The 13,377-nt window shown below is 48.2% G+C and overlaps 4 protein-coding genes across 4 annotated transcripts; 3 read left to right on the top strand and 1 right to left on the bottom strand.

Annotated features, from left to right (window-relative positions):
• Positions 1-996: 996 nt before the first annotated feature.
• Positions 997-2,171, top strand: VTN77DRAFT_569 (uncharacterized protein; the record flags this gene model as incomplete). Its single annotated transcript, XM_069421884.1, has 3 exons — positions 997-1,590; positions 1,658-2,008; positions 2,085-2,171. The coding sequence occupies 3 exons, from the start codon at positions 997-999 to the stop codon at positions 2,169-2,171; spliced, it is 1,032 nt and encodes a 343-aa protein (XP_069273418.1).
• A 1,750-nt stretch (positions 2,172-3,921) lies between these two features.
• On the top strand, positions 3,922-5,977 carry VTN77DRAFT_568 (uncharacterized protein; the record flags this gene model as incomplete). The annotated part of the gene is made up of 5 exons (XM_069421873.1): positions 3,922-4,388; positions 4,444-4,810; positions 4,861-5,482; positions 5,614-5,738; positions 5,810-5,977. 5 exons carry the CDS (start codon positions 3,922-3,924, stop codon positions 5,975-5,977), a joined length of 1,749 nt encoding a protein of 582 aa, XP_069273417.1.
• A 2,151-nt stretch (positions 5,978-8,128) lies between these two features.
• Positions 8,129-10,531, top strand: VTN77DRAFT_567 (uncharacterized protein; the record flags this gene model as incomplete). Its single annotated transcript, XM_069421862.1, has 1 exon — positions 8,129-10,531. The coding sequence occupies one exon, from the start codon at positions 8,129-8,131 to the stop codon at positions 10,529-10,531; it is 2,403 nt and encodes an 800-aa protein (XP_069273416.1).
• Positions 10,532-11,483: 952 nt separating this feature from the next.
• Positions 11,484-11,978, bottom strand: VTN77DRAFT_566 (uncharacterized protein; the record flags this gene model as incomplete). The annotated part of the gene is made up of 1 exon (XM_069421851.1): positions 11,484-11,978. One exon carries the CDS (start codon positions 11,976-11,978, stop codon positions 11,484-11,486), a length of 495 nt encoding a protein of 164 aa, XP_069273415.1.
• Positions 11,979-13,377: the final 1,399 nt, after the last annotated feature.

Here is a 13,377-nt window from a genome sequence, read left to right as displayed (position 1 = left end):
TATGACGGTTGATACTATCAGATCCAGGCAAGGATATAGATTTAGGGAAGTATCAGCGATTTGTGCAATATCGAAATTTATAAAGAGAGAAGATGCTAGGATGAGGCTGAGACACCCGAGAGGATGGAGGACCATGAGCATGACATTCAAAAAGAACAAAGAAATAAATTGTTAACTTTGGTTGCAGCTATTCATGTCAGATTAAGAACACCATATAGTACAATGTTCTGATTCACCACTGATTAATTGGACTCGTTGACCTACCTGCTGATATGGATTCTGCCCGTTCTGAGTTCATGTCTCTCTCTTACCCTGCTTTTGAGTTCTGGAAGATCCCGATGTCGCCAGCAGTGTGACAGACCAAGTATTTGGATCAGAAGGTTATGCCAGACATGAAGGTCTATGCTGGCCAGGAGCTTAAGCTTAATAGCATCTACTATGCAGACAGTCATAATGCCTTCAAGATTTGAACTAGCTCTATTCCCTGTCAGAAATCTTCCACTTAGCCAAAAAGAGCCGCCGTAACAACTGCATTTTAACTCTGGATCTTTTCTGTTGACATTCCCTGGGTCTATATGCACCCTCTTATATCCTATATAGATTTTCATATTAGTGGATGCTTGGATGATCCTAGGGCGCGATTGGTAATAATACCATTCATTGGTTGTAACCACGGTATATAGCTAATAATAATTTCAAGAGGAAAAGTCCCAAGTGGGCGCTCATTCATCTGCTCGCAGCACCATCTATCACTAACTACGTTTTTTTACGAATGTATCTGGGAAGAAATGTCGACGCTACTGGAGTATCTGTCCACAGTTAGGATGGATCTTCTTATCAGGAGTGCCATGCATGAACCCCGCATTAGCTTGCTAATCCATTTTGAGTGCAGCACATCAAAACATGACTTATTAATGTATTTCCCGCGATAGATAGGACAGAGATTTATCATTTAGATCAGATTTACCCTCTCAAGGAACAAGATTTCTCTCAATAATGACATCAACAAAACTCATCTGCATCGTTGGCGTCACAGGCAACCAAGGCGGCTCTGTCGCGCAGCGCTTCCTGCAAGATCCAACCTACCGAGTCCGTGGTCTGACTCGGAATCCCTCATCGCCTACAGCACAGAAACTAGCCGCTCAGGGGGTGGACATTGTTAAGGCAGATCTAGATGACGCGACAAGCTTGAAGGGAGTATTGGCAGGTGCCAACCTCATCTTCAGCGTGACGAATTACTGGGAGCCTTTCTTCCACCCTGACTGTCGACTGAAGGCAGCCCAAGCAGGCATCTCCTGTCGCCGATACGCCTACGACGTCGAGCTGCAGCAGGGGAAGAACATCGCTGATGCGGCGGCGCAGACAGTCGATACCCTTGACGACAACGGGTTCATCGCGTCGACGCTGAGTCACGCCGGTCGATGCAGTCAGGGACGATTCCAGGAGCTGTACCACTTCGACGCCAAAGCGGACGTGTTTCCGGATTACGTTCGGGAGAAGCATCACCGGCTGGCGGCGAAGATGTCCTGCGTGCAGACGGGGTATTTCATGTCTAGCTATAAGTTTGTTCCTGGGGCGTATCTTCGGAGGGTTAGTATCAACTTGAATATTGTGCTCTCTTCTTGCCATGATTGTGGACCACTCACAATGGCTTAAGACCCCCGACGGCACCTTCGAGATGAATTTCCCTACCGCCCCCGATGCGCCTGTCCCGCATCTGGAAGTCAATGCTGACACAGGAAACTTCATCTATGCCGTGTCCAGACTACCTCCTGGAGGAAGCTACATGGCAGAAGGCACAACGTGTAGTTGGACGGAGTACATACAGCTCTGGAGCAAGATTACCTCTATTCCTGGTGGCTACCGGCAGGTTTCTCTAGAAGAGTTCGTTGAGATCATTCCTGACCACGAATTCGGCCGTGAGTTGGGTGATATGTTTGTGTATTCGACTGATCCGGGGTATGACGGGGGTGATGTGACGTTATTGAGGGCAGAGGATATCCAAAAGGTATGTTTATCTGTCACTGACTTCAAGGATAGCACTGTACTGATTGACCGGTTGTGTACGGTTTCGATGTCTTCAGGCTGGCGTCGACTGTCCGATGACCAGTCTGGAAGAATGGATGAGAAGGGGAGATTGGTCGAGTGTTCTGGGAAATCGACATTCCTGACTGGGTGAGTATCAGAAGTTACTTATATTGACGAAGAGGAATTTGTCACAGCGTGAAGGTATTGTAATTGCATAACAACCTAATTCGTGCATGACAAGAATGAGAAAGGAAAGAGGATCAGAAAGACAGGTTAGCTTCTATTTTTTTCATAGACAGCACCCTCCAATCTTTGGTGAATCCATCGTCCTCATTATCTTCTGGTAGTTGCCGGCTTCACTGTGAACTCCCAAAAACCGACAGCGTTGACTATTCCTATCCATATAATTGATGGGTTAACAAGAACCCTATAATGCCCCTCTTGCTGAACTCTTTCTTTCCTCTGAGTAATATATATAGTCGATTTATTATGTGCATAAGTAAGCACACTTTCAAATTGCTAAGTTTACACCACACCACACCCCAAAACCTGCCTGTATATTTTATGCCGATAATTACTAACAAAATTAGATGCTAATGGTATTAATAAAAGTCATTTTCTAATAAAGGATCGATTAAGTTTTATTTTTATATAGAAGTTTTTATTAATTAGATTGAATTAATATTTAATTTTAGTTTACTCTTATCGAAATATAACTCAAATTTTATCAGAAAAATGTTTTTTTTTTAAAAAAAAAAAAGAAAATAATATCTATTGTCCAAATTTATACGATAACATTTCTATAAATGGCAATGTTTCGATACCAACAATTCGTAAAAAGATTTAGGGAATAATCTACTAATTTTCGATACACGTGTTTCGTTTTCTTTTTCTTTTTCTTTTTTTTCTTTGGACCTGATTGAAGTTATCCTTACAGTACACTGAATATAACAAAGACCCTTATTGTCATACAAAAATTTAATTTGGCTAATTTGTAGACTACAAATCACCTTCGGCCATCCCCATTTAATATGGATTTTGGCTGAGAAATAATCTCTGAAAATTAATTAATGATACCAACTGCTGTTCAAAAAGATACAATTACAATAATTGAAAAGAAAAGACTGGGTCTGGATATGATAAAGAGTTGTAGATTATATATTTATTCCACTCGCTTTTCTGGACCTGCCTAATCTCTACGCATGGTGATTCCTAAATAAGACTAGCTTCGTTGTCTATCTGTTAGGACCCATCTGCTTTCCTTATTAAGAATTATAGTTCATATTATCCTTCCAGCATCAGAAGATATATGACATCACTCGCTTTTCTCCAACCTACCTAAGCTCTAAGAGCCTGCGCATGATGATGCCTAACACAGACTAGTCTCGTTGATCTTGGTATTAGCGCTATAAACGCCCGAATGGTGGCTAAGTGGCTTGTCTGGCAGGGCAGTGCAGTGCCCGAAATACGAGGCGCTAATCTATACAATTCACCTATTAGCCAATCGTCAGTTGAGATGTTCCCCAGTTCTAATTCTACTTCTCCAACCAGGATCGGAGCTAAATAAATAAACTTGGACCATCGTTTGGCTTTTCTATGTGTGATGAAATGAGGGAATTAAATTGACACTTCTCAACGACACGCTATAGAGGCAGGACACGGCCACATTCTCCATAATGATCATTTCCTAGTACTGGCGAAATCCAATGCCAGCCAGCGTGCGCTCAGAAAATGGCTCATTCGGATGTTTTGATTTGATTCATATCACAGCAGGACACGAAAGTCCGAGGATGACAAGTATATAAGGGTAGCAATGGAGCTGAGCATGTTCTGATTGATGTCTATCTACTGTTCATGTTCAGATCATATTTCTTTGCCGAACTATATGTAATGATGCCTTCGTCTCAGCTAATCACCCTTGCATCATTGCTCTTCTCTTCCTGGATTGTCGTCCCGGTTAATGCATTCTGCAAGGCAGTTCCTGGATCTCCAGACTGGCCATCACCATCTGAATGGCAGGCTCTGAACGCATCTCTCTCAGGGCGTCTGCTCCAGCCTCCACCCCCAGGCGCCGTCTGCCATCCAGACCAGCCGACATTCAACAACGCTACCTGCGCATACGTCCAGCAGGAATGGTCCAACACCACCTTTCATGTGGACAATCCCATCAGCACGATCCTCAACAACTGGAACAACGATTCCTGTCTTCCCTACCCAGCTGATCCGTGCAGCGGAGAGGGATATCCCATATACGTGGTGAATGCGACTACGGCAGAACACGTCAAGCTCGGGGTGGATTTTGCGAGACAGCACAACATCAGGTTGATCGTGAAGGGTACAGGGCATGATTACTTGGGCAGGTTGGTACCACCATATACTCCGACTTGAGGCAGACTGGGCTGACCATCTTCTCAGATCTGTCGCGCCCAATTCACTGTCCATCTGGACGCATCATATCCGCGGCTTTGAGTATCATGCGTCTTCGTTCCACCCGCAGGGCTGCAGCTACGCGATCAATTCCAGTGCGGTGACCGTCGGCGCCGGGATGGAAATGGAGGACATCTACCGACTGGCCGGTGAGCAGGGCATGGCTCTCGTCGGAGGCGGTGGTCAGGACGTGGGAATTGGAGGCTATCTCACCGGGGGAGGCCACGGTGCTCTCAGCACGTTTTACGGTCTGGCAGCCGACCAGGTTCTCGAGGTTGAGATTGTCACTGCGTCGGGAGAGATCTTGACGGCGAACGAATGCCAGAACAGCGATCTCTTCTGGGCTGTGAGAGGAGTGCGTTGCCATTATTTCCACTCTTGGATAACTGCGCTGACAACTTCCAGGGCGGCGGCTCGACATTCGGTGTTATGACATCTGCAACATTCACCATATATCCCGACAAGCCGATCTCCTCGTACGAGGTTTACATCGCCTCAACGGCGAATTCAGACGCATGGTGGGACGTGATGGCATACTTTATGTCGGAAGTCCCGCGCCTGTCTGACAGTGGCATGATGGGCTATACGTACATCTACCCCAACACCACCATATGCGGCCAACCGTTCAATTGCTCCATCCTATTGGGGGACTTTCTCATGTTGGACGCAAGCCCCGGTGCTCCGGCGGCGTTGTTTGCCCCCATCATCAACAAGATCCAATCGACGTGGCCGACAGAGGTGGTCTTCTCCGGGAACGAAACGCAGTATGAGAACTTCTACAGCTGGTGGTTTCCGCATCGGGACTCGGGGTTGTATGGAGATGATATGCTGATTGGATCCCGGTTGCTGGATGGAGAGTCCCTGGCGAAACCAGTAGATGAGGTGAAACAGATGCTCCAGGACGCCATCCCACCGAATGGAGGTGCAAATGTCAATATGGTGGCGGGGAAGAATGTCTGGCACGCGAAACCGAGAGGAGGAGGTGATGCTGTCAATCCGGCTTGGAGGAAGGCGTATCTGCATTTTGGTAAGTATAAACCAATAAATAAAAGAGAGGGAGGGGGAGAGAAAGGCAGGGAACAAGAGAACAAAAGAAGGAAGAAAAAAAAAGAAACAAAACGAAAAGCCTAATACGATCAACTACTGACGCTATCGAAGTCGTCGGCGTAACCTGGCCACCCCTAGACGAAACCGAGAAACAGGAGCAAGAGCACCTGCTCCGCACGCAGTACGTCGAAGCCTTGCGCCAATTCAATCCTGACTCTGGATGCTATATCAACGAGGTGAGCAACACAAGGAAACAAATTCAGACGATAAAGGAGAATACTAAGCGCACACGCGATTTTGGATACAGGCCGATCCCTATGAGCCAAACTGGCAGCAGGCATTCTGGGGCTCCAACTACCCGCGTCTGCTCAGCATCAAGAAGAAATACGATCCGGACGATGTGTTCTGGTGTCAGCCGTGTGTTGGCAATGAGGGCTGGAGGCAGATTGGTCGCGATCTTTGCCGGGTTGAGTAGGAGGTAGAGAGAGTGGTCTTATTGGGCGTGAATTTTGAAGGTAACTCATTTATTACCACACCAAATTTCTTTCTTCTCTAGAAAAGGGAAAAGGAAAGCAACGGAATCTCTTACTATATCAGAAGATAATCCTAGCCTAACTAATATTTCTTCTCACTTTCACGTCCTGTAACTCGGCAGAAAATTTTTTTTTTTCATTTTATATTTTAGAGCTGCAGAGTAGTCGATTCACTCCTCCTAGACAAAGGATCAGGGTCATAGTCATATGTCATCAGTGAAGGACATACATACACATATACTTGTATCTTGAGGTAGAGGGCAGGGCATGGCTGTAAACAATAAATTTTAGAGGTATCGACCTAACACCCCAGAAATAAAGCAATAAATATTAAGTAGCACAACCAGCCTTTTTTTTTAACAAAAACAAAAACAAAAAAAAATTGCTAAGGAGATACCTCTATTCACGGCAATGATTGACTCAGCATATGTACCCTTTTACCTACCTATATTAAGGATAATGCCATCTGTATCTCAGGCTAGCACCTGTCAATATCTGCAGATCCCCCGCAGATGATAATACATACTAATATTATAATACTATTATTAATATTACCGGGAAGTGTAATTGATTGGCGCAGATCTGAACCCTCAACATATGAATCAGCCAATAGAGAGAGAAGCTTGTGAAAAGATACGGGAAAAAAGAAGCTAGGCTAATATTGAGACTAGTATATCTATCCATTGTTATGGGGAGTCCGTATAACGTGTTCATTATGGATGAATCATGGATCATCCTCTACGAAGCTAGGGGCCGTCCACACTTAAGGTGTGGATAGTCCACGTGATATGTACAACTAAACCGTGCCGTAACATCCATCGTGGCAAATATACCCAGGATGACAGGATCGTGGACCAGTTGGATCAATAATTTCTGCGCCCAGCAGACAGATGATATTTCCAGAAATTTATCAGCCTCTAACTTGTCACTCTGGAAAGTTCAAGCTATTAAAATCGCACGTAATTCAACAATGATTTATCTGTTTATATATTGTATATTATATCGATATCGATATAACAGTAAAGGTTGGGCATCGCTTCTATCTATTTATTGACTTATTACCTGCATTAGATTCTACTTCCATGATCTTCGTTATAGCTGGGAATCTTTTATTGAATCAAATGTAATGTACAAATGTCGTAGTTACAGCATTTTATATCTATGAACCCGTTGCTACGCAGTAAATATATAAAGAAAAAAAATAAAATTCACATAGAAATAACTGCAAAGAAGAAAAAAAGAGAGAGAGACAGAGAGACAGCACTTTCTATATCAGTGATGATAATGGATATAAATAATAAACTCAATTAAAGTATTTGCACGCAATCAGCTACCTCGTCTTGATCGTACATAAGGGTGGCTGTTTCCTAAGTTGCACAAAATGCTCCTGCCTAATCAGGCTAACGGTCATCGGCTCTTTCCGTCTCGGCAAGACGATCGAGCATCCATCGACTCCGAATTCTGTCAACAACTCTACCCTTCATATGCAGTACTTAGCTTCTTGAATGGCTAGTATATGAAATACTTAACATCTTCATCAAATAATAATAAACTGGCAACTCTCCAACAACTCACTAACGTCAAAAGGCGGGTCGATAACGCCATCGCGAAGAGCCGCCGCTATACCGCTACCTGGTTAGCCTGCTGGTTAGTCCATCCATTTAACTGTTTCTTATTATTCACCATTTTGTCATTTAGCAGGTCCAGGTTACATCCCCCTCTCCAGCAATTACCTACCTAGGTAGGTAGCTATCCTTATTAATAATGTGAATGTTCATTTCACCTCCGCCAAGCCCAGCCAAGGTCACCGTCTGGATAGGAGCTTGTCGACAGCTCCTCACCACGCGCGTGGTGGAGTGGGCTTCGCCATCAATATTCGTCCAGAATATCGATATTCGAGTTCGGAATTATGCCATGCCATGCCAAGCAGTGCGGCCAGCGTCGGAGAACACGAGGTGCGATATGTGATGAAAAAAAAAATTAACTGACGAGTCCCGCGTTGTATAAGAAGCTGTCGACATCCGTGCAGAATCCTGTCAGCAGACGATCCACCCCTGCAGCTAGATCTCAATGTTCGAGAAGTTGAATCGACAATGGGGCTTTTAACGTTGTTCAGCAGGCATCGCCAGGAGGGCAGCAGCAGCAGCAATAACAACAACGGCAGTACTGTTGCTGATGATGTGACAACAGCGACCACCTCAGACAAGGCCATCCCCGAGAATGCAATACCCGTGGCTGACAAAGTGATCGCCGACGAGAAAGGCAACTTCGCCAGCGAAACGGCCGCCATCGAGCAGGAGAGCCATGAGAACCCCGAGATTGCAGCGCTACCGCTGGCGGTGCGGCAGCTGATCAGCCTGACGGACGATCCAACCCTGCCGACCATCACGTTCCGCTACTTCCTCCTCTGCATCATCTTCGTCACACCGGGGGCGTTTTTGTCCCAGATGAGCTACTTCCGCACGACGCAGGCGCCGTACTCCATCTACTTCGTGCAGATCGCGTCGCACTACCTGGGCCACTTTTTCGCGCGCGTGCTGCCGGCCACCGTCGTACGCGTCCCGTTTACGAACTTCTCGTTCAGTCTCAATCCTGGCCCCTGGAGCATCAAGGAGCATGTGTTGGTAACAGTAACAGCTGCGTCAGGCGCCACATACAACCTCGGCTTCTACCCCATCTCGTTGGCGGAGCTCTACTACGGCGAGAAGGTAAACCCAGCAGTGGCCATCTTCTTCATGTTCGCCATCGTCTGGATCGGCTATTCATTCGCGGCCATTGCTCGCCAGCTGCTGCTGTACGACCCCAACTACATCTGGCCGCAGGCGCTGATGCAGAGCACGCTGTTCGAGACCTTCCGCAAGACGGACGTGTCATCGCCGCTGGCGCGCAAGCAGATGAAGGTGTTCTTCCTGTGTCTGCTCGGCATGACGCTCTGGCAGTTCCTGCCCGAATACGCTTTTCCCTTCACCTCGTCGCTGGCCTTCCTCTGCTGGGTGGCGCCGCACAATCCAGTGGCCAACTTCATCGGGTCGGGACTGGGCGGGATGGGGTTTCTCAACCTGTCGCTGGACTGGTCCAACATCAACTGGAACGGGTCGTCGATCCTGCTGACGCCGTGGTGGACGCAGGTGATTTTGTTTCTCGCGTTTGTCGTCAACTGTTGGATCCTGCTGCCAGCGGCCAAATGGGGCAACCTAGGCTCCTACCACCACGGACTCATGTCGAACCGCCTGCTCCTGGCGAACGGGTCGACGTATCCGGTCCTCGACGTCCTGACGCCGGACTTCCAGCTCAACGAGACTGCGTACCAGCAGTACGGGCCAATGTACATGGGCCTGCAGAACATCTGGGCCACCTTCTTCGACTACGCCAAGCTGCCAGCCGCAGTGACCTGGATCGCGACGTTTGGTTTCGTGCAGGTGGCGGCGAACCTGCGCAAGGTGATCCAGTCACGCCAGAAGCAGGCGCGCAGCAAAGGCGAGAGCATCAACCACCAGTACCACGACCGGCTAAACGTGCTGCAGCGGAACTACAAGGAGGTGCCGTGGTGGTGGTACGTGCTGCTGTTCCTGTCCGGGTTTGTCATCCTGGTGACGGCAATTGCCTGCGGGTATCTGTGGATTCCGATCTGGACGCTGTTCGTCGCGCTGGGCACGGCGGCTGTCATCGTCATCCCGATGGGCTGGCTGTACGCCATCTCCAACTACCAGGTCGCGACGGGCTCATTCAACGAGCTGATGTACGGGTACATGGTGCACACGCGGGCGGGGGCGGGCTATCATCATCCCTGCGGGCCATCGACATACGGCGCCATCGCCGGCGACGCCTGGTACCGGGCGCAGTACATGCTGCAGGATCAGAAGATCGGACATTACATGCACGTCCCTCCGCGAGCCATCTTCTTCGCGCAGATCTTCGGGACCGTGCTCGGCGTACCGATCAACTACGGGGTCGTGCGCTGGGTGCTCAACACCAAGTTCGACTACCTGTCAGGGGCGAAGCAGGACCCGCTGAACCAGTGGACGGGTCAGGCGATCCAGTCGTACAACACGATGGGCGTGCAGTATGCGGTGATCGGGCCGCATCGGCTGTTCTCACAGCCTCTGTTTGCGCCGCTGCCGTGGTCGTTTCTGGTGGGAGCGGTGATCCCTCCGCTGCTCTATCTGCTGCATCGGGCGTTTCCCCGCTGGCGCGTCGATCTGTGGAACGTGACCATCTTCTTCTCCGGGCTAGCCACGTTCTACGGCAATGTCAGCACAGGGTACACGTCGGCCATTATTGGAGGGTATGTTGTGATGTATTACTACTACCGCAAGCGGTTTGAGGTGTGGAAGCGGTACAGCTATATGGTCGCGGCGGCATTTGACGCGGGGTTCAACTTCAACCTGCTGCTGATTTTCCTGTTCTTTGGCGCGGGCAAGCAGATCGCTATGCCAAACTGGTGGGGGAACAATGCGCAGTCAGTGGAGCGATGTTTTGCGTTGGATTCGTCATAAATATTACACTTTGACGAATATTGCAATGCATATGCGTAGACATACGTATATACACGTTGTATAGAGCAGACAACTCTGATTGAATGAATGTTGATGATTCTACGAGCCATCCGCCAGCAATGACTTATATAATATGATATGTATGGCCTACATACAAGACAGATATCCCGCTGACATAACTGGGACTGATCAGATTTGATTTAGCGGAATTATCAAATACCGAAGACGTTCCCCATGACGCTTATTTGCTGTTTCTGTGCTGGATATAAGACCATGTTTTGATAGATTGGGAATTTAGGGCACGATTAGCGGGAAGTGAACAAAAAGGAAGAAGCAAGGAGGGAAAAAAAAAGGAGAGGAGAAGAAGAAGAAGATGAAGAGAGAATAGGAAAATCACCCTTCAGGCAAAGGAAAGGCGGTCCAAATGAACCCGATTGGTAAAGTTCCATTCTTCTGTCATATTAAGGTATGTAGTTAACGACTTCAATCACAACATCTAAAAACGCAGGAACAGCTGACTATTACAGATTTCCAACGAGGACATATCATCCGCGTATCCCCACATTCGCATAGATATCCGCTGATAATATATAGCCACATCCCCAAGGATAGACCTAACGATACACCGCCAGCCCAGTCGAAAACATATCCGTCCCATTGACGACGACATTCTGGACATCACTGAATTTGCCGCCGACATCAAAAACAGCTACACGGGCATGAGTGTCAGCAGTGCCATACGCTAAGGCATACAGCTTGCTGCCCGCGAGAGCGAAGTCGAGATTCCCCGAGTTGCCATTCGTCGAGTTCCAGTCCTGGATGATGGTGCCGGAGTGTAGGTCTACCTGCACGAGCCGGTTCAGTGCTGCGTCTGCCAGGATCCCCGTCGCTAGGTTCACGCCTATGCGCGCCCAGCAGATGGCTTTCTGGCCTGGTACGACGGTTCGACTGATTAGTGTCTCCGGCCGGTTGAGGTCGATAGTTGCGCCGCCAAAGGTCGGGTCGGAGACGAATACGAGGGAGGACTGCGGGACGGGGTCGGCGCCGAAGAGGGAGGCTGTTCCTTGGGGGGAGACAATGTTGACTTTGTCTGAGACTGTGATGGTATCACGATCATCGTCTCGATCAACAGTCCACGTGGCGAGGAAGCCGGTGTTGTCAGGTGCCCCGGTTCCGCGGACATGCGCAACGAGGACCTCGCCATCTTTAGCGAAGTAGGTCTCAGAGAGCAGATTGAGTGTCGTGTTAGGCGGGTTCGTCTGATGAAGGTCGAAGCTGCGCAGGTCGTCAAAGCGCTCGATTCCCAACGGTGTCCAGCGCGCACAGGTGACACCTGCGCGAGTACCCGAGTGGCCCACACAGACCAGATCGCGGTGCACAGCCAGCGAGACAGGGAAGTCTCCTGGGGTAATATACGCGCCAATGAGAGCAAGGTTGGTTGGGTCATATGGAGAGATGAAAAACAGCGAGACTTGGTTGGAGCCGGCGTTGACGGTGAAGAGGTACTACCAACGTCGTCAGTATGTCCGTACCAATATACAACATATTACAGGAAAAGATGACGATGAGAACAAGATGAAACTCACATCCCCCCTCACAACAACATCCTGACTGCCCAGCGGATCCGGTGTATGCGGCCCTCCTGTGGCAGTAAGTTCAGCCGCGCCATTAGCACCCTCACCCGTAGGATGAAAGACCGCCTGGCCCAGTGTTCCGTCCGCATTGACTGGCAGCGCAACGATGGAATTGGGGGATTTGTTGGTCTGGAAGTAGACTGCTTGAGCGGGGGGTTCTTTGCCATGCACGCGATTCCTCTGGACGAGGGGAATAGCGGAAGCTGTAGAGAGGACTGCAGCAGCAGCGGCAGCTGTGTAGAGGAGAGTGGATAGGTAGACCATTTTGTTTCTGTGCGTACGTATGTAGAATCACTAGGTATGAGTTGGACGAGATTGAGGAAGGACTGAACTCCTGATGGACAAGCGATTAACTGCGCGATTAAATAGAGTACCGATGGAGGTGCAGACGCAATAGTACACTACTACATACATATCCTGCCTACCATAAATAGCATTCCACGGGAATTATTAATTAATATCCTATACACAACCCGAACAAGATAGAATTAATTACAAATCATTGCCCATCACAGAACTCGTCCACGGTTCATCACAGCAGAAAGACTGGAGAGAGGTAGTACCCACATTACTATGTACATACATTGCTACTCACAACTATGCCAGATACAGGAACACGTTGTAGTAGGAGGAGGAGGAGGCTATGAAGCTTCGTAGGTTTTTCCTAGAGGGAAGTCCATTTTTATCCGAGTGATGGATAAGATTAACGGCAGGCTTTCCCGATCGGGGAATTCTGATCTGTCATCCGTTGCATCGATTCATGGTTCATGCACCTTCCATTCTCAATCGAGTTAGTAGGTATAGATAGAGAACCTACACTCGAATAAATTCTAATGATTCCTCATCTATCCTAATTCAGTAAGGTCAGCAAGTACAGCGATGGCGTGACTGTTAAGCCCCACGGCCGTGATTTGGACGGCGGAAGCTTGGTTAATTAGTTAATTAACCTTATTGTTATTACCCCTATTTCCTAATATTAATACCCCGCGAATCATCTACCTAGCTACCTAGGTAGCTAGCTTCAAGGCGCAGCCTGCAGCTACCCCGGACAAAGTGTGGAGAACCCTGTTCTTCTTTACCTATGTGCTCGGATGTTGGTCCCGACGATGGATTGATGGATGGATGAGCTAATAATAGGAAGAAGAACACGTTTGGAACTACCAAGGTGGATAACAAGGAAAAGTCTACAGTTACCTCATTGGCTATAAACCA

The sequence above is a fragment of the Rasamsonia byssochlamydoides genome, assembly GCF_041956645.1.
Source record: "Rasamsonia byssochlamydoides strain NRRL 3658 unplaced genomic scaffold VTN77scaffold_102, whole genome shotgun sequence".
Classification (NCBI taxonomy): Eukaryota; Fungi; Ascomycota; class Eurotiomycetes; order Eurotiales; family Trichocomaceae; genus Rasamsonia; species Rasamsonia byssochlamydoides.
This window is presented reverse-complemented; position numbering and strand designations above follow the sequence as displayed.